This window comes from Arctopsyche grandis, chromosome 5 (assembly GCF_051622035.1).
Source record: "Arctopsyche grandis isolate Sample6627 chromosome 5, ASM5162203v2, whole genome shotgun sequence".
NCBI classification, from domain to species: Eukaryota; Metazoa; Arthropoda; class Insecta; order Trichoptera; family Hydropsychidae; genus Arctopsyche; species Arctopsyche grandis.
The window spans coordinates 33,780,701-33,802,146 of record NC_135359.1 but is presented as its reverse complement, the minus strand read 5'-3'; the positions used below and the strand labels follow the sequence as shown (position 1 = coordinate 33,802,146).

General features: G+C 35.8%; 1 protein-coding gene and 1 long non-coding RNA gene across 3 annotated transcripts in view; one reads left to right on the top strand and one right to left on the bottom strand.

The window, feature by feature from the left end:
• Eip74EF (Ecdysone-induced protein E74) overlaps positions 1-2,911 on the bottom strand; it is a 48,269-nt gene extending 45,358 nt beyond the window's left edge. Inside the window, exon 1 of one of the 2 annotated variants that reach the window (XM_077431183.1) lies at positions 1,763-2,911. In XM_077431183.1, the coding sequence (XP_077287309.1) occupies positions 1,763-2,609 (847 nt within the window). In that variant the 5' untranslated portion in view covers positions 2,610-2,911. The remainder of the gene's footprint in view (positions 1-1,762) is intronic. The other variant, XM_077431184.1, reaches the window with a different exon arrangement.
• The window catches only part of LOC143912065 (uncharacterized), a 569,875-nt gene that overhangs the window by 101,757 nt on the left and 446,672 nt on the right, over positions 1-21,446 (top strand). The window lies entirely within an intron of this gene.

Here is a 21,446-nt window from a genome sequence, read left to right as displayed (position 1 = left end):
ATGCATCAATGGCGGTGATAAATGTGAATTTTACGGGTAGTCGACCTTGATTTATCGCGTTCTATACACTTTCAAAACAATTTGAAAGTATGCATAAGATACGCATGATTCTATGAATACAATTCGAAGGGCGTGTCCGCATAAGTTTGTACATACATATGTACATAGTATTATTCAAAATAAAAATAAAGTCGCATTCCGGCTTGATTTTCGGGACTCATGTTATTAGATCAGTGATTCTTAACCTGAGTACGAGAGAAGATTCTAACTTTAGAAGTGTAATACAAAATTCAAAGCTACCTAATGCTTATATGTTTTTTTACGTTGTTAAAGAATTTCAACAATCTTATTTTTCAACAATATTATCACCCTTACTAGAAGCTTCTTATCAAGTGGCATATCTGTGCTAAGAAAAAAAGAGAAATTGGTAAAACCACGCGCATCAGTAATTGCTAGTTTTTATTAGGTTTTTAAGCACAAAAGAAAATTCGCCAGATTCTGTTATCGAACAATGTAATTTGACCGGGCATTCTAGATCTCAGTGATGATATTTTACTGTAAATAGTAGAAGATGTTAAAGCCAATCCTCTAAAAGTGAGTATTCAACTGGACGAGTCAACTGATCTTGACAATTGCAATCAGCTGTTGGATCAATGCGATACATCAATAAAAAATAAATGTCGGAAAATTTTTTTGAAACATGTACTAATGAAATCTTGCAAAAAATGTATTTTAATGAGGTTCAAGAGCGTATTTACAGACTCATGAGGGTGCCGGTCACTAAAAAAGTTTAGAAATACTGCGTTAGATTGAGTCTTCTACGACCTGTTTGGGGAATTGATAGCGGACTGGCCTCGGGGCTTTCTTCCGCGACCAGTCGTTACGGAACTCTATGTATGTATACATTTTAGACGATGATAATACGAAGCGGTTAAGAATATATTATATGATAATTAGAAGTCACAAAAACGGCTGTAAAACTAGCGAATAATTAGCCGCATGCAAATTAATGAGACTGCACTATTGATTAGTGTCACAAAAGCGTTACGTAAATTTTGACCCCGAACTTCAATCGTCTCCAGAATTACAATAACTAGTGTACAGTACATTTTCGTTCGATTATCCGTGCACGGTGAAAGAATCCATTGTTTTTAAAACTAACCCCTGTCTCTTCGCACCTTAATTCAAACAACGGATAAAGGAATTATTTCATCAACGAAATAAGGTTATCGTATTAGTCTTCTTAAACCAGTGTTAATGAAAATAACGACATCGTCCACTATACAAACATGGAGTAACTTAATCTTAATTCAAAGAGAAGCCGATAACAATTCATTTATCGCGGAGGAAAATTTCTAATGGACTCGAGGCGAGTTAAATGTCTGAAAAATTGGAATCAATGGCAAATTTATAAACTATCAATTAAGAATGTTGCGGAATATTTTTAAAACGATATAAAAATAAATAGTTTGTAATATTCGTGTTTTTCTGTAATTACCCCGGATAATCGAGCGTAATGTATTTATTTTATAATTTAACATTATAAGAACTCAATTCACACGCATTGGAGGGGAGGGTTAACCGCGGAAAAGCGCGCCACGTCCGAAAACAAACCGAACAGTTAGTCGCGAGTAAAAAGTTGCGAAAAGTATTGCAACGTTTAAAGTCTTTTACGGAAGGCGGGCTTCGATCGGAAGCGGAACACAATTTGATCGGGATGAGCATGCAACATGTGGCACAAATGAATGGAACTGGGACTTACAATATCGCTTCATGAGACTCTTCTTGTAGGCCTTGCCGCCCTTGTGGGGGTCGTCGTCGGAAGGGCTGAGCCGTCCTCCGGAGTCGTCGGACTCCGTGCCCGAGTCGGTCGGCAGCCGGACGAATTCGCGGGGATCGCGGAACTCGCCTGGAACCCCGTGGAACTCCCGCGACACGAAGTCGCGCGGGTCGCGCATCACGAAGTCACGCGACTCGTGCAGCAGATCTCGGGGGTCGCGGAAGATCCCCATCCCCATCCCCTGGCCGCGGCCTTGCGAATACCTCGCCATCAGATCGCGAGTGTACTCATCGTCGCGGTTGTACGTCGGCTCCTTGGCGAACTCGCGCACGGTGATCTCCCGCGGATGTCTGAAGAACTTTTCGTCTTTGACCACGCTCAGGTCTAGAGGCGTTTCCTCCTCTTTCTGGCATACTAGAGGCTCTACTTTCGGCTTCATCTCCAGTTCGAAAACGCCTTCGATTTGGACTTGGACTTCGCCTTCGCCTTCGTCCCGCCCGTTGCCGGGATACATCTTCCGCTCGGCGGCCGTGATCGTGGTGGCCGTGTCGAAGAACTTGGGCGAGATGAGGGTGAAGTCGACCGAGTGCACGTCCCTCTCCGGGAAAGGAGATCCGGGTTCCGGGTTCTCCTCCACGCTGTGACTCCTCGTCCGATGTGGCGGCGGCTTTTGTTCCGGATAAGGAGGCGGCGGCGACGTCGACTCCGGAGAAGTGGGCGAGAACTCGGGAACTTCAGCTTTGAACGAGATGATTTGGCGCGCTTCGACTTGGTGTAGCGCTTCGAGCTGCTGCTGTTGCTGCTGCTGCTGCTGCTGAAGTATCATCATTTTGAGGCGGCGGAAGGGCACTCGATAGGCGGTAGGGTCACTCGAGAGAGATGCGATGCGGACACAAATCGTCGGAGGAAATCAAGTCATAGCACTGAAGGGGTAGGGGTGTGAGTGAGTGTTTGATAAGAGTGTCGATGTGAGTGGAGTGGAGTGGAGTGGAGTGGAGTGAAGTGAAGTGGCACGAGAGCGTGGCGTTGCGAGACGTGCGCCAATGCGCGCCGCGCCGGCCAGACTGTGTCGTCTCGTCCGGTGTTGTCGGCGGTCGGGTGGCGTTCGGCTCCGCTCGTCTCTCTTCGGCCACTTTCGTTTTCTCTACTACCTATACATGCCTACCTACCTACCAAGCACGTATACGTCGTGTAGCGTGTATTGGTATTCGGTATTATATACGTATACGTATGTAAGTTTGTATGTAGTCTGCGAGTCGAGTCGAGTCGAGTCGGTGAAATAGGTCTGGGCCAGACGCCAGACGCCATTGGTTCCGCACGCGCAACACAACAACCTTACCTCTCCTCTCACCTCTCACCTCTCACCTCTTTCCACTTTCCACTTTCCTCCCCATCCACCCAACACCCCCTGCATATTACATACCTCCCTATTTTTATTTTCATTTTATTTCTCCTAATGCAACCGCTGCTCAACGTTTCCATCTCTTTTCCAGCTAACTTTACATACGTAAATACGAACGTAATTTCACCAACCGACCAATGCGACGAATTGGCCACTTTTCGAATATCTAATATACAGTGACTTATAACATCATTAACTTTTTGTTTTATCAATGTAAATAAATAAATATGTACATTTATGTATGTACAGTAGAACCTCGATTATTCCGATTGCTAAAAACAAACACAAATTTTACGATTTTGCTGCTCTGAAATTCGAAAATTAGACGGAGAAATGAGTCAGTTATCTACAAAATTCAATAATCAAAGAACGTTTGTTTCTTTAAAATATGATCGCGATTTAAATATTTATCTTTAATATAACCAATATGGGAAAGAAAACTTATTGTATTATCATTAAAAGAAAAATTGTATATGTATAATCAAAGCTTTAAAAAGCGGCGTCTTAGGACATTGTTTTTTTAAATAAATTTGATGTTAGAACGTCAACGATCTCGGATATAAAAAAAACAAAATGAAAAAATTATGAAATTTACTGATTCTTAAATGTCAGAAGACGAGCTCAGAGCGTAAGGTTATGAAAAAATCAGTTAATGAAGAAGTCGAAGAATGTATTTTTATGTGGTTCATTCATAGACGATCTGGTTCATTATTATATGAAAAATATTCGCGATTTAGCCGCTTCGAAAAGAACAGAAAATCTCCATAATTGAATTTATTAATAAAGAATATAAAATACTATATATAAAAACGGACTGTCGCTAAATATATTTGTATATTTGTATATTTGTATATTTGTATGTATATTTGTATATATGTGACGGACGATCAACCGTCAACCAGTATGGGGAACAAAATTTTTTTTTTTTTCATTTTTTTCATTTTTTTCATTTTTTCAGTTTTTTCATTTTTTTCATTTTTTCAGTTTTTTCATTTTTTTCATTTTTTTCATTTTTTTCATTTTTTTCATTTTATTCATTTTTTCAGTTTTTTCATTTTTTTCATTTTTGCATCGGGGCGCTGGGGGCGAAGCCCTCGGGATGCCGAAGGCATCGGGGGCGCTGGGGGCGAAGCCCCCAGGGTGCCGAAGGCATCCGGGGTGCTGGGGGCGCCGGAGGCGTCGGCGGCGCTGGGGGCGAAGCCCCCGGGGTGCCGAAGGCATCGGGGGCGCTGGGGGCGCCGGAGGCGTCGGCGGCGCTGGGGGCGAAGCCCCCGGGGTGCCGAAGGCATCGGGGCGCTGGGGGCGAAGCCCCCGGGATGCCGAAGGCATCGGGGGCGCTGGGGGCGAAGCTCCCGGGATGCCGAAGGCATCCGGGGCGCTGGGGGCGCCGGAGGCGTCGGCGGCGCTGGGGGCAAAGGCGTCGGGGGGTCGGCGATGCACAAAAAGTAATTCGTAATTCGTAATCACTTCGTAATTTGTCATTCGTAATTTGTGCATCAATTTCTTTCCGAAACCAGTCGATTCAATATCTTTAACTTTATTTTTATTCGAGTTTCAATTCCTTTTCGAAACCACCCGTTGAAATCAACGGGTCCAACACTAGTAATTTAATATTGATCTTCCTGTTATTAATAATAACATGAGGATCATTTCCATATATAATTACTTATTATGTATATATAGAAATGTAGACAAATGAAAATTATTCAAACTGAATGTACACGTTTTTTCCCGTCAGTTGTGATTTTTTCGATTATCCGGATTTTTCACTATCCGGGCTACCTTCATCCCCAATTAGTCCGAATAATCGAGGTTCTACTGTATGTATGTAAAATTGCGAAAATTCAACCTTTTAAATACGCAATACAGCGTATATTTAATTTCTATAATGGATTTGTCACATATCGGCCTTTTCCTCTATTTGATCTAGACGAGAAAAATACAAAGATGAAACACTGCGTTTTAAATGTGCATACGTTGGCTGCGTTTCATCTGGTCATTCTCGTCGCAAACATGAGGCCTAGATCCAGGGGCGGCCCTTGTGGCAAGCAAGATAAGCAACGCATCGGGGCGACCGATGACATTCCCACGCAGCTTGATAAAAATGATTACTGCTTATGACTATTTATTTTTATCAAATAAAAGCGACCATGCGATCTTTCTAGCCGCAATTTCTACGCCTTTCTAATTAACGCTAATTTGTCGAGTTTTTCAAACCTTCGCATAAATTAAAAATCATTTCGTCGTTGGCAAAATCACATGGTCAAAATGCACCACTAATATAATCAAAATACCAAAATACCAATCGTGTTTAATTATTCTAAATGTAATAACTAGTTTGTTTTTACGAGCATTTTATTTTTGTATTATTTATTTTTTATTTTATTTTATTAATTGAAAAATCAACAGACAGGATGTACAGAGATAGGTATAAAAAACACAAAAAGTAAATAAATAATATATGTAACACCCGAGTCCAATAATAGATTTTTACAAAAATGAAAAAGATAAATATAAGGAAAACAAATTAAAAAGTAAAGAATAAAGGCATGACAAAATATGTAGTACATTGCATAATTAAACTATAGTATTAAAATATTTGGAAAAGGTTATAAGATAGAATATAAGAAGAAATTGAAATTTACAAATATAAAAAACAAATGAAAAAGGTAAATACAAAATAAACAAATGAAATGGAAAGGAATGAAAGCTATAATATGATTAAATAGCACATTACATAACTAAACTAAAGTATAAAAATAATGGAAATATTGGAAAAATAGAATAGAAGAAAAAATGAATCAATCGGTCAAGATTCTCTTGATGTTAGACCTGAATTGATGTAGGGAAATACCAAACAGATCAACCTCATTCAGCTCTCCGTTAAACATACGATAAACGCGCTGCAGATAAAAATATTTTTGGGAATTAGTATTGAAAGGATCAAGTGAAAAGAGTGTAACGCGTCTAGGGTATCGAACTGGGATTCTGAAATTAACCTTATTCAGTAAATCAGAACAATCAAGGAAACCATTTATGAGCTTAAAGAAGAATATAGCATCAGAATGTCGTCGCCTGACAGAAAGATTGTTAAAAGAAAGGATTTTTAAAATGTCGGAAACAGTAGAATGGGTATAGGTAGGAAAAAGGTAGCGTAAGGATTTAATAAATTTAAGTTGAACTTTCTCAATACAATTAATATGGGATAAATAAAAAGGTGACCAGATAATTGAGGCAAATTCAAGGTGAGACCTTACAAAGGAAAAATAAAGTAATTTTAGTACATAAGGATCATTAAAGGGTTTTGTTGAGCGGAGTAGGAATCCAAGAGATTTAAATGCTTTGTTGGTAATAAAAGAAATATGTTCAGAGAAATCTAGTTTATTATTGAGTATTACACCAAGATCCATTAAGTATTATGTTTACATCATATTATTGAATTTATTATAATAAATAGAATATATGCATTTTTGTGGCATTCTTTAATAATTTAATATTCACATACAATATTTATTAATAAACAAAGAAATTATATATTATAGGTGCTTCGCATTTTGCACTGTGACCATTCTGAATGTCTTTCAATATAAAAGTACATACATATACGATTATTATACAATGTATAACCCGTAAAATATGGATGTATGTATACTATGTTGCCATTGTATCGAATATTGTACCCATCTTTGGCGGATTACCGAAATTCCACCTGATCATAAATGCTAGTGGCGAGGCTGAGGTTCGTATATCAAATTTTGGAATGTTGTCACCGTTAATGATAATGATTCGTGTGGTTTCATATTCGTAAACGCGCGGCATTTTCTCTTTCTTCCACGAGACAATCAACAAATGGTTCAAATCGTCACGAATGCACTTCCGACAAAAGTGCATTCGAAAAATGTTCCAACTGGATTCTTACCGGAATCGGAACTTTGAATTACACAGATGGATGGGGGCCCAGTCCATCACTCTCGGTGGAAAAAAGTCTCAATTAGCCGTTTATGATTTTCCATAACGACCACATTATCAACCGTTATCAGCCGAATGTCACATGATAGTGGAGTACAAAGATGTTTTCGTCGTTTGTGAAACGCGGGAGTGTTTTGGGATCACAACCTTTGGTTGCACGGTTCAAGTTCAAATTCGCCATTTTCCGTAGAACGAAACTGCAACGGGCAGCTGATTCACAAGGAACACTGATCCGATCGACTAAGCAAGCAAAACAAATTCAAAACGCAACATTGACTAAATTTCCACGACCTTCATAACGGAATAGTGAAAACTAAACAAACCCGGATTGACTTATGTAAAAACGTATTATACATTTTGAAACAACAGATAGATTTCAAAATGTATTTGAATTACAATATATTTATTAACTTTACGTACCTACTTACATATGTATATATTTTTTAACACATGCATTCTAACTGGATTTACCTGTATGACCTAACTATTGCTATAATCAACGATTTATTCTGTTTGATTTTGAAATATGGCTCAATATTGTATGTCTGTACATACACATATTTAACCAGAATCTGAATTTGTATGTTCATATGATAAATATATATTTTTTTCTTATTTTAAATTTGAATTACTATACATTTTTTTATGTTTGTGTTAAATGCTGTATTTTTTTTGTAATTTTTTGCTTTTGCTTTTGGTTCTATCTATTAATTTTTTATTTTATTTTTTGTTTTCTCCCTCTCTTATTTTATTATTTTAATATGTAGGCCATTGTGGCGCATTAGGTTCTTCCTGTAATGCCACAATGGTCAAAAACGTTAAATAAATAAAAAATAAAACAAAGTTGCAAAAATGCAACTTTCAACACCTTTATAAATAAGTTTTAATAGGATTTTATAATTTCAATTCCACTCGTAAAAATGGCTTCGCAATTTGGAAGGCTGCTTTGGTTAATGAAAAAAAATTACCGTAACAATCTCATTAGAATACTAGAATCAAATTTCTTCGATAGAGGAAATACATATTTACAATATTGAAATGATTCATATATGTATATATGTAAATAGGAATGAAATTTCTGTAGAAAGTCTCAAATATATACACATATCTATTGCAAATTAGACAAGAACAATATTATTTTTTTGTATTGGTTAGGCCCCTAAAATTAAAAATATTGTGGAATAAAAATAATAAATAACTCGACATAAGCTTGCAAAATATATTATACATACATACAAATGTACGTTGGTAGGTAGTATCTATGTACATACATACATGCTGGACAGAGTCCATACAAATCATATTATTGGTACTTGTCTAATTATGCGCATCGTATTTGGATGCATAGAGTAATGGAACAAAAGCGTCGCGTCTTCTAAAATGGCACATTAGTACGATTTCGACGATAAGAGCAGGTTCGATGACCGACCCTCGATGACCCATGGATGATGAAACGCATCTTCGCAGATCGAAAAATATGTGATAAACATCTATTAATTATTATAATTGGCATATGTATACTAAATGTCAATATTTCGCTCCCTTATAAATACGTATGTATGTACGTACATATGTATTAAATGATGACCCAATCGATGACATTCAGATTGTCATTAATTAGTACGATATTAAGTCCGAAACGTGATACCGTTCAAGGTCAATGTCAAGCGCCGATACACCACTGCAGGCCAATACTCGAAAATAATAAGGAAAATTGATAGCGCGATTTTACATACATATGTACATATGTATATGTATGTGTCTCAATGGCATGTCGTGAAATTTTCCGTTTTTATCGCACAGCCATACTTATGTGTGCGCGAGCAGGATACAAGAGGACTAGGTGACGTCATACCGAGTCCCTTTGTATCCAGTTTGCACACACGTAAGTAGGGCTGTGCGACAAAAACAACGAGATTTTCACCGCATGCCATTGTTATGTACATCATGTATGTATTTATGTACATACATACATATATCACAAGTGATATTCTTGTCGATGCGGTCACGATAAATTACTAAAAAGCACAGCTAAAAAGGACCCACTAGTAGGTACTGAAAAACGTTCGTTTTTGTGCCTTTTTGGTTTATAATAATATGTAAACGTACTTTTTTTTTTATGAAATAAGTTAATCTTTTTTCAATCTTCACTTCTAGAAAGAATACATTTACGTATACTTAACTAAAATGTTTTATAATTCAAATAACAACATCATTCTTCCCACGTTGCGCTGGAGAAAATACCTAAAAATATAGGTATAAAATAAGTGGGGGCGGAGTCCATAAAAGTCAAAGAAAGTCTATAGGGCACGAGTAAAATTGAAAAACACTTACATAAGTACTTGTGTATAAATAAGTGTAGGTATGTATGTATGTCAAGAAATGGTTCATAATCATTTTCGGTGGATTTGTAAATAAGAAAAAAAAGATCGATTTTTCGTTAAATAAATTTTCAAGACCATTCAACGAATTTTATAGAATTTACAATAAATTATTTTAGTCTGCTGATTACTTTATTATACATTTTATAATATTTTGATAAATCTTTTCTGGAAAAAGAAAAACAAAGTAAGCAATCTATTTTAAAACTGTAAAGCTTCCAAACGTTGCTTTCTAAGATTTTATATAAATATAAATATTGTATAACATAAAAAAATTAAAATGATTTTCAAATACGCATCACTATTACAGCTTTTAAAGGGTAAATGACACTTGATCTTAGATAAATGTAAGAGCAATGCATCAGCATACTGTTATCAATGATCATGAATTATTAATATTATAATACATATGTACATACATACATAATTGGTTAATAACGAAACTGAGTGAAAGTCTTAAAATTGTAATATTATAGTTTAACTTTAACCATGACTAGTTGCCTACATATGACACAATATCACACGAATCACGATGTAAACATTTAGATGGTGTTTAGATTATTTACATATATATGTATACATCAAAAGATATCACAAATGATTATTATTGTTAAAATCAAATCAGTAAATAAAAAACGAAGTACTACTTATCGTATTTATACATTTTTCAAAAACACACAGCCAATGATATTTCATGAGGTCTACACATTAATAATGAATAATATAATCGTGAGTCCTTTGCAACATACATATAAATATGTAAAAAGTTAGCTATATACCTGTAAGTACATATGTTGTATAGGTGTACATTGTGCTTTCGTTTTCAAATAATCTCGCACACGGTGTATTTTTCGTAGACGTTGCGCAACAATTCCGCTGATTATTATTTATAATAATAATTATATTATTATTATTGCGAACGGAGACGTTCACACAGTTGCGAAATTTTTGGGTCAACGAGTGAGTGTTTACTGGCGAACTTGGAACGAGCGTGAAAATAAAACGATTCAATGTTTACGAAACGCAATATTATATAGCCGGGTGCGTAAAAATAGTAAATACATATTCGATAAGAATTTGCGATATATTTTTAAATACATTAAAAGGACGCTGAACTCTAAACACTTCTTACATAACGCGAGATACTGCGAAATTGTGGCGTTTCGCAAAAACACTATATATACATATATATGTATGTATGAATTACATATATACATACATATAGGAAATGTTGATCGAAAATGTGTCACTCACCGTACCACGAATCGCCTACTATTTAATATCGAATTGTCCTTACCTGCAACAAAACAGACAAAATAACAATTTAGAAAATGCTGTCACACTTTAAAACATAAGTTTTTTATAAAAAATATAAGCAAGAACATAGTATATTGTATAAGCATCCTCGGCATTACAATATCCTGAACAGTGGATAGCAAAGTGCACAGGTCTTATAATAACGGATGCGCTCAATGCCACGGCTCTGCAGAATACTCACTCGACTACTATCTATATTCAATCTTTAGTTCGTACAAACATACTATATGTATATCTATGTACATATATTGTTATGTGTAAGTACATATTATAAAGGAAGTGTTCAACGTTGTATTAAAAAAATATTGTAAAGAAATAATTTCACAGACGAATAGTCGAATATTTTCGAATATACAAATAATAACTTTTTATTTTTATTTTGTATATTACATATATGTATGCTTAGTGTTTCAAGCCGATGTATTCAGCGTTTTCAAAAGAAAAAGGCCTATAAGGGTAGGTAGCACTTCCGGCCGACTTTTCCGAAAAATTTTCAACGTAATAATAAGCATTTCGTGTAACGATAAATTAATATATGTACATACATAGGTGAGGATCAGTTTCAGTATTTTAATTATTCACAAATACATTTTTTAAAAACCACGAAAACTTTCTCGTGATCATAAAACTTAATCTATTGATAGTATTTTGTATATAAAGTAAAAAACAAACAATATATGGTTTGTAAATCTACAGTTTCCATGTGGAAGGGTTTGAAATTTACTTCGGAGAATAAACGGAATACTTAGTTTTCGAAATCGCCTAACATAAAGAAAGTTAAGCGAATGAACAAATCTTGTGTCAGAATTGAATTCAGAATTTAGCGGGGTTGAAGTCTGAATTAAAGTTCGAAGTTTTAAGAAGTGGGAGTGCATTACGGGATTTGGGTATGTATGTGTACATATGAAGATACAATGTACAATGTACATGGCTAACTATAATAAATTAGAGTGTTGAGTATCGCTGCAGTTGGCGATGCAACCGGTGCGGTGCAGTGCGGCGCAGTGCGCTTGTTAGTCAACCCACTTAGGAGAGGCAAGAAGCGATTTCCGGTCGTTTTCTCGGCGAAAATTAATTTCGCTTTTGAGACGAAAGAGAAAATCTCGACTATCACTTATCGAGGCGGCTCGCGCTTACCAATAATGGCGACAGGAAAATTAAGTTTATACCCAGTTTATGCAAACAATTATTATAAAGAATTCGAGCGACGCGACGCTGAATATGCGTACAACTCAATTTTACAAGCCTCATATTAGGTTGTTCATATTCATAATCACAATAAAATTCAAAATCGTAATAAATAATAATAATAAAAAACTTTTTTCATAAAATATTGCACAATTCTAGTATCTATACCTATGTGAATCTCAATTATTGTCATTCGAAATATTATTATCACATCAATTACTATAGAAAACATGTTTTCATAATATCATACTCGATTACAATTATTGACTGTTCCTTCAATTTGTACAAAAATTCTCATTGAATATGAAATTAGTATACATATATATATATATATATATATATATATATATATATATATATATATATATATATATATATATATATATATATATATATATATATATATATATATATATATATATATATATATATATCATCATCATGATTTACAGCCATTCGCCATCCACTGCTGGATGAAGGCCTCTCCAACACGCTTCCACTCGTCTCTGTTTTGCGCAACACTCATCCATCTCATTCCGCACATTTTCCTAATTTCGTTCACCCATCTTCCTTGCGGTCTTCCTTTTACTCTTTTGCCTTCTCTTGGGTACCATTCAAGCACTTCTTTTCCACTATGTCCACTACCCTTGTCATATTTCTCACCCACGTGTTCCGCTTTCTGTCTTTCCTCGTTATGCCAAGCATACAGCGTTCCATACTTCTTTGAGTGCATTGGATTTTATTTAGCATCTTGGCGTTCAGTGTCCAAGTTTCACATCCATACGTCATCACTGGCAAAACGCATTGATCAAAGATCCTTTTCTTCAGGCAGGGGGGCATTTTTGATTTAAAAACAGCATTCATCCGTCCAAATGCACTCCATCCTAATTTCATACGTCTCTTTATCTCTTCATTTTTACTACCAGACATGTCAATTATTTGACCTAAATATAAATAATTATTTACTACTTCTACTGGTTTATCATCTAAGGGGATGCTATCAGGCATGCAATAACTATTGAACAATAGTTTAGTCTTATCTACGTTAATTTTTAATCCTACTTTTCTACTCTCCCTGTCCAGCTGTGTTAGTCTGATAAGTAGGTCAGCTGGATCACGAGCTACTAAAACTATATCGTCTGCGAACCGAAGGTGACTCAAAAAGCGACCATTGATGCTTACTCCGGCTGTATCCCAATCCAAGTTCCTGAAAACTCCCTCAAGCACCGCATTGAATAACTTGGGCGAGATTGTATCTCCTTGTCTTACTCCTTTTCCTATGCTAAATCTATCTGTACCTGAGAAAATTTTAACCGAAGCTGTGGCATTCTTATATATTGCAGCTAACAGTCCCACATAGGGTTCCGGCACTCCCTGTGTTTGTAGAGCGTTAAGTACTGCATTACGACTAACTGTATCGAAGGCTTTCTCATAATCGACGAAACCTAGGCACAATGGCCGTTGATATTCGTTGGCGCGCTCGATTAGTTCGCCAACTACTTGGAGGTGGTCCATTGTGCTGAAATTTGCCCTAAACCCTGCCTGCTCTATAGGTTGGTTCTCGTCGAGGATATTCTTCAGCCTTTCTGTAATAACCTTCGTGAAGAGCTTGTAGACCGCTGAAAGTAAACTAATGGGTCGGTAGTTCTTGATATCGCTTTTGTCTCCTTTTTTGTGTATTAAAATGATAGTTGCGTTATTCCATCCTTCTGGTATAGCTTGGTTATATATATATATATATATATATATATATATATATATATATATATATATATATATATATATATATATATATATATATATACTTAAAAAATATGTATCCTAATATTGGTAGTACAAATATATGTATATAAAAAATCAAATGCTAATTAAATTGAAAAGTCAATCAAATAGGTCTGAATAAGGCTTATTATTTTTTGTAATATAATATACATAATATGCAGTTCTGAAAATTTTGTTAGATGATTTGATTTCGGCATCATTCAAAATGTCTATAATTTTTTCAAAGGGTTGTTGTTGGGCGGTTTTTAAAATATTTTCTGCACTCAAATGAGCATTTGAGTTATAGTCACCAAATGTTAAAACGAGAGTCTGCTCACAATATTTTATATGAAATATTTTTTTTATTGTACTCGAAAAACAATTTTTATATCAAAGTACCAGGGTGGCGACCCGGCCCGACTACACCACTGTATATGTATGTATGTTCGATTTTAAGTGTAAAAGTAGGAGAATAGGCTTTGATCGTAAAAACTATTTAGTGTCGAAAAAATATAATATTAAGCATCCGGCGACCGGAAGTAGTCGTGGGTCCTGAAAAAATAAAATTATCTGAATGTAAAAAATGGTCGGACGAGAAAGTTCCCCGTAGAGCTTTTAGCATGCTTGGAGTGGTGGCGCGTTCGCGGGCCGGCGAATTTTCGTCACGTCAACGGAGACCCATATAGGTGAGCAATATGGGCTTAGAAACTGCATAGAAAATGACGCGGTGGCAATTAAGTCAGTGGGTAGGTGTGCATAGGTAGGCAGGCTGAGAAGCAGCTCGGCTCGGCTCACTAACAGTGAAAACGCGCGTGAAAGCTGATAGAAACTGTGTTTTCTTGTCGTGCATCACTGCAGCGGTGCATCAGCGCATGCACAACACACACACACACACACACACACACACACACCCCCCCGGAACACTACTTGCCCTTATTTCACGACGTTTGACAACGGCTGTATGGGGGAAATACTTGGATATCTCAGGAAAATGCTATACGATGTTTACTTTTGGGAATTAAGGCCAGATGTCGGCTAATATACTGATGCAACGTAGCGAAAGTATGTTGATCGTAGACCTTTTACGAATTAACTTCAATTTAAGAATATTTCAGGGATATATGCAAAATTATGTTGGCGGAGAAAAATCCTCAAGACTCTAGAGTAAAAGTACACTATACTTAAAAGTTTTAGCTCGATCCATTATATTATGGCATTTCATTAACCAATAAAAAGTTTCAGTGTGTTAGATTTAACTTCATACGGCTAAAAAAAAATGCGAAATCGTGAAAACGCGATTTGGGATCAATCTATGTATATGTATATATAAAATTGAATGTCTGTTTGTCTGTCTGTCTCGTATAGGTTCCTAAACCACTCAACCGATTACGATGGGACTGTGTGCATATCCGGGAACCTCACTGTGAAAAATACGGGGATAAACCGTATGAAAAATCGTAATTACGATTTTAACGACGCGAAAGTTTGAAGCGCCATTGTGTAGTCAAAGAAATGTGTTCGTTGGTAGCCACGTTACCAGTTGGTTTATGACGACACGACGTTGAAGAGACGTTAGTTCATTTGAACCATCACTTGAAACGGGAACGCAAATGGGAACACAACGGGAACGGGAATTGAATGCCTTATTTTGGCATTGCAATGCATGCCGGGTTCAGCTACATATAATACAAATACAAAGTAGATATGTACAACTCAGTCGAAATCTCAGTCTTACAGTTTCTCACGATCACAATATACACTTCATATAAACACATACATCTATAATATACATACATAAATAGATACATTAATAAATGAATTATAAATAATAAAAAAAAAAACAAGACCTCACTGATTTTATGTACTATGCGAATAATTATTATCAGCAATGAAGTAATACGTGTAATAATAACAAAACGACTTCCGTGTAATCTCCAATTGAAAGAATGTGTAACATACATACATCAATTTTTCAACAATAAAAATTAAGATTACGCAAGCGAAATTGATATGAAGCCGTTCCACTTTTGATAACAACGTGAGTGTGTGTGTGTGTGTGTGTGTGTGTGTGTGTGTGTACTACATATACGTTTATGTACTACCAACACTTAAAAAAATTCGAGGTTTTTCACAAAGCTTTTATCACCAAAGACGATACGTAGGTACCATCTGATAGTACATACATACATATAATAGGAAATGACCCACATAGCTGAAACACTAACCGGAAAGTCTAGAAAAGGAAATATAATCAGATACAGAATCAATCGTGTGAAAGGTACGAAGGTACGACACGCACTCATATGTATGTATAATATGATATTGAATTTTGACACAATCGGAATACATAATCAGATTTAAATCTATCCAATATTACACAGCCTGTTTCTTATCTAAACACCTCGATAGAAGTTGTCTTTCAATGATTTTTTTTTCATTTTATAAGATTCCATTTGGCGTTCATATACATGTGTGGCGCTTCGAAGTCTGCCGGGCGTTGACGACATAGACCACAGTCGATAAAATAACAGGGGAAGCACCACAGCAAGTCATCAGCATCTACTCTACATGACAAAAGACGGACGAACGGACGATATTATCCCGGATAGCTTGGGTGGTCATCAATTAAATCCTATCACGTGCTGGAGACCTTTCCTCTTTAGTGGAGAGTATCCGCTATTATACCTACATACATATGTATGTATGTACCTACATATATTATAAATTAAGTGACCAAAGTTAACGTGTTAATTTCCAACGATTCCGACGAAAAATGACAATGCAGTAATGACGAGTCGTTAATATTATGTATATGGACATTAATATTATTATGCAATGTTTACATCGCACCGTCATCGTCGGGAGATAAACGATGCTCGGTACACTGTCTACTTACATATGTACATATGTACATACGTATGTGCGTTTTCTTAATTGGATAAAAATGTTTCAATGAGGCCATTTTTATTGTGATATTGATATGAATAATAAGCTATTAAATGTTCAACAGGAATTAATTAATATTAATAAATAATATTAACAAATTAACCTCATGTTAAAGGTTTTGGTTCATAAAATGATTAAGTATATACCATCTGTATGAAATATAATATTATTTATTGCTTTTTTATAGGTATGACAGTAATAAATTTAATAAAATAATTATTATACAACGTCATAATCATCAAGGTATTTTTGCCTACCTGCATTCAAATTGATTAACGATTATAATAGGTAAAATAGTATGCATAATACGTACATATTTATATGTATAATATTTTTATTTTTTTCATTATTGCAATAAAGGTAATGGACCATATAAAAAAAAATATAAAAATGTATATATGGATATACAACGTAATCATCATCTACAGCCGTTCATCATCCACTGTTGGATGAAGGCCTCTAACACTTGTCTGTTTTGCGCAAACCTCTTACATCTTACCCCACACGTTTTACAAATTTCGTCTACCTATCTTTCGTGCAGTCTTCCTTTTAACCTTTGGCGTTCTCTCGGGTACCATTATAGCACTTTTTTGTCCAACTTTCTTCTATTCTTCTAACCATGTGGCCATTGCCATTTCCATATCTTTACTCTATCCACAACCCTAGTCATACGTCTCACCCACGTATTTCCCTTCCTGTATTTCTTCGTTATACTAAGCATACAGCGTTTCATACTTATTTGAGTGCATTGAACACAATTAAATAGGTATGTACTATAAAAATCCACAGGTTTCCACTTATGGAAATCCAAATTCGCTAAATATCGAATTCTTATTAGCGTGACTTTCGGTGAGTGGAATTTTCGAGTGGCAGATATTCCGTATTTTAGATTGTGTCGTGATGTATGCAAAATTGTCAGCGAAACATGGTACCGGTAATTTAGTATCCGGTAAATTGCTAAAAATATAATTAACTCGAAAAAAAATGAAGCTATGAAATAGACAATGGTTTTTTTGGTAATTTTGACTTCGGTGGATCATCGGATAAATCATACTAATTAACTGCAAAAATCTTTTAATGTATTCTGTGGATGTATGTGTGTACATATTTAGAAATAAATAATAATGTCTGTAGAAAAACAATAGGTACCTACATATCTACATATACATATTGGCATTTTCCGACATATCATACAATGATTGAATGAGTTATTTTGAGAAGCGGCGGTTTAGTGCAGTGGATTCAGGAAGACGGTGGCGGTAAAGCAGGAAAGAGTATGGGCGAGTATACATATGTATGTATTATATGTCCATACGAGTATGTATGTATGTATAGGCGTCGTCGTCGTCGCGGTCGTCTCTTCGCAGGAGACCTTCATCCTGCATCGCAAAAGTGGATGCCGATGCACACACGGACACGCACACGGACGACTACGGCTGCATATACATGGATGCAGTTTCATCGGCTGCAGGCGGCCAGCCTTGAAGCAGTTCGCTGCACTTGCGGGCCCCGAGCCTGCTCCCGCCATTAGACCATCTTGTAGTGTTGCACAAAATACAATAAAATACACACACACACACACACACACACACACACACACACACACACATACACGTACGTACGAGGAAAAACATTTTTTAAATCCGTATCGAAATCGTACAAGTTTTGCGAAAAATATCTATACACCAGCGGAAAACCACAACGAGCACATTTCAAAATTCGAAATCGAATGATTAAGTCCATTTTTAGCGTCGATTCAATCGTGAAAATGCGAGCTTTGTTACACTGTTTGGTTTATTTTGTAATACGGTATGCTCTCGATTATCCGGAACAATGATGGGGAATTGTGAACTTCGTTTTAACGTACGATTACGTGTTTCTAAACTTGACAAAAACAGTACGCATTTTTACTTTATATAGTATATACATGCATACATACATATGTATGTATATACGTATTTAGTATTGATCATGCGAAAATTCAAATTTGAGATTTTTTGTATTAAAAAATCGGTCTGAATTTTCTTTCGAGTATTTTTCTATGAGCTATCTATGTACACGCGAATTAGAACCTTGATTATTTTTCCTTAATGAATTGTCCAAAGACACGTTGACGCCATACTTTTCTTCACTTATATTTACTTATATCGAAAATCAGTTTACTTAATTCACCATTTAACCACATCTCGATATTTTCTTTATTGACATTTTCAAAGCGTCGTAAATTTGCCATTCATTTACATTTTTCAAATATTTCACTTTAATCGGGTTCGAATGCAGTGAATCTCATGTTATTAGCTTTACTTGGGACAAATATTGAGTTATTCCATATACATACATATGTATGTACATACACATGTACAAATATTAGGAATATCCGCATCCAGTACGATATACATACATACACTATTACCGTCATTGATTAAATCCACGGCTTGAAATTGTGACAGACGTTCATTTTCAATGCTTTGTATTCTATTAAAATATACTGGGTTCTTGCGCAGATAATCGAGAGTATACTGTAGATAGTTTAGTGATAAGTGAATAGCATTGCAATAATAATTAACCTATTAAACACTCACACTCCCCAGCTAAACAATATTGTAATGTAATTGAACGTTGTTAGATCATCGATATGCGTCTGAAAAAGGTGTGCTCTGGTTGGATCCGGTTTTGAAAACCGTAATTACTTGTACATTTTTCCATTTGATATGTTACGTAGGTAATACACTATTAATGCATACCGAGTTTATATTAGTATATCTGCGACACAATGCAGATTTGTTATACTCATTATAAGACACAAAATTTATACACGGTGTGGGAAGCGAGAATTTTAATAGACCACTAAAATGTCCGAGACGTAGAATCTTCGTGTCACTTCCAGTGTACGAAAAGTTCCGATTTGATGTGTTCAACAAATGATTTTCAAAAAAAAGCAGGCTTAATGTTTGCAACAATCGGAAAATTCACACCATATGGCGGAATTTTTGAGGCGATACCGATTGTATGTACGAATCTTCACAACATTTAAATGAGCAAAATTAGCAAACTCTGGATCAAACGACAAAAATTCGTTGATGTTATCGAGGTAAGTCAGTTATCAATAGAATTTTTATTATTAAATCCACAAGAATAGTCGAAATATGATTATGAAGTGGAATTTTATTTAATTCTCATATAAAGACAATTTAATATATTATCCCTATTCATTAAATTCAGATTCGTGTAAATACGAGTAAATACTGGTACTAGCTTTTAGCTCGCAATTTTACCGATTTAAAATTCAACACACTTCCAATTAACCCTTTTAAACGAAATCAAAAAATAGTGTGGCCAGAACGCTATCCCAATAAACATGTTTCAATAGAAAATACTCAATATAAAATAGTATTAACAGTGGAAAAAAATCCCAAGTGAAAATACGTACTTTTGATTTGAACTGGACGACTACTTAGAGAGATTTGAAAGTTGAAAAGTACTACAAATGAAAGATAAAATACCCGACTATAGATTCTAATATTCATTTTGAACAGGAAATTGACAGATTTTGAGACATCGACCGAACAACACAAGATATAGAAAAATCGCGCAATTTAAAAAACACATACAATATCTCCGAATCTCGAGCCAATCAACATTTTTTATTACCAGATTCTTGTTCACTGGGAATAGATCTATAAGAAATTGTAATCACCGAGAAAATCATGTAACAACAGTGTAATCATCGAGAAAATCGAATACATTTTTTCTAAATCCCAATAGTGGGATTTGTTACCCACGACCTCTATACTGGTAAACAATCGTTTAACGAGGCTAATTTCCTAATTAAGGCGTACGGAGCATGAATATGTTAATCTTTTCATAGTGATATACATATAGCACGAGCAGGACAGCCTTAGGCGAAGTTTCAGTGCAAAATCGAGATGCACGGAGTCAAACCGTCGTATCCGACATCTCATGAAAGTCAAACACGGTTTACGTAGCATTAGAAAATAATACGATGCACTCTCAGATTTGCCGCGCGTTTGGGTTCGAGGCCGCTACAATCGCTCGGCGAACTGGTACACACACACACACACACACACACACCCCATTATAGTATCGGTAATATTTTATATACATCCAGGTGATATTTTCCACCGGTATGGCATGTGTCTATGCACAGACATATAAATATTTTGACCGGTCGAATGTCGATAGTGTGGTGTGTGGTGTGTGTGGTAAAGAGAAGAGAGCCTGGGGCGGGTCGTTACCGTGTTCGTACCGACCTGTGCTACGTGCCGGACCTGAACGTGTTGCGTTCGATGACATTATTATCTGCTGGCCCAATTTACCTCGACAATTATCATTACGACATACCATACCATACCTGTTGCTCGCGAAACGATTGGCGAAAATTCATTTAAAAAAAAATAAACTCGCCTATTGATCGGTAGGTCGAGAATCCGACTCGTATAAATAGACCATTAGTCAGTTTGACGGTAATGAATACTTGGATTTCGTCTGAAGATCCAGACTACTTACTCGATAATGAATGGTGTTATCTTAATGACAAGTGTGCAAGGTCGTTAACAGCGAACCCGGGCCTCTGATTAATAATTCCGGGCCCTGTGACAAAGAAACCCTAGCATGTAGAGAAATTTTCAACATTGCGAAAAACTCTTTGAAAGAAATCTACATTTTTATTATATTATATAGT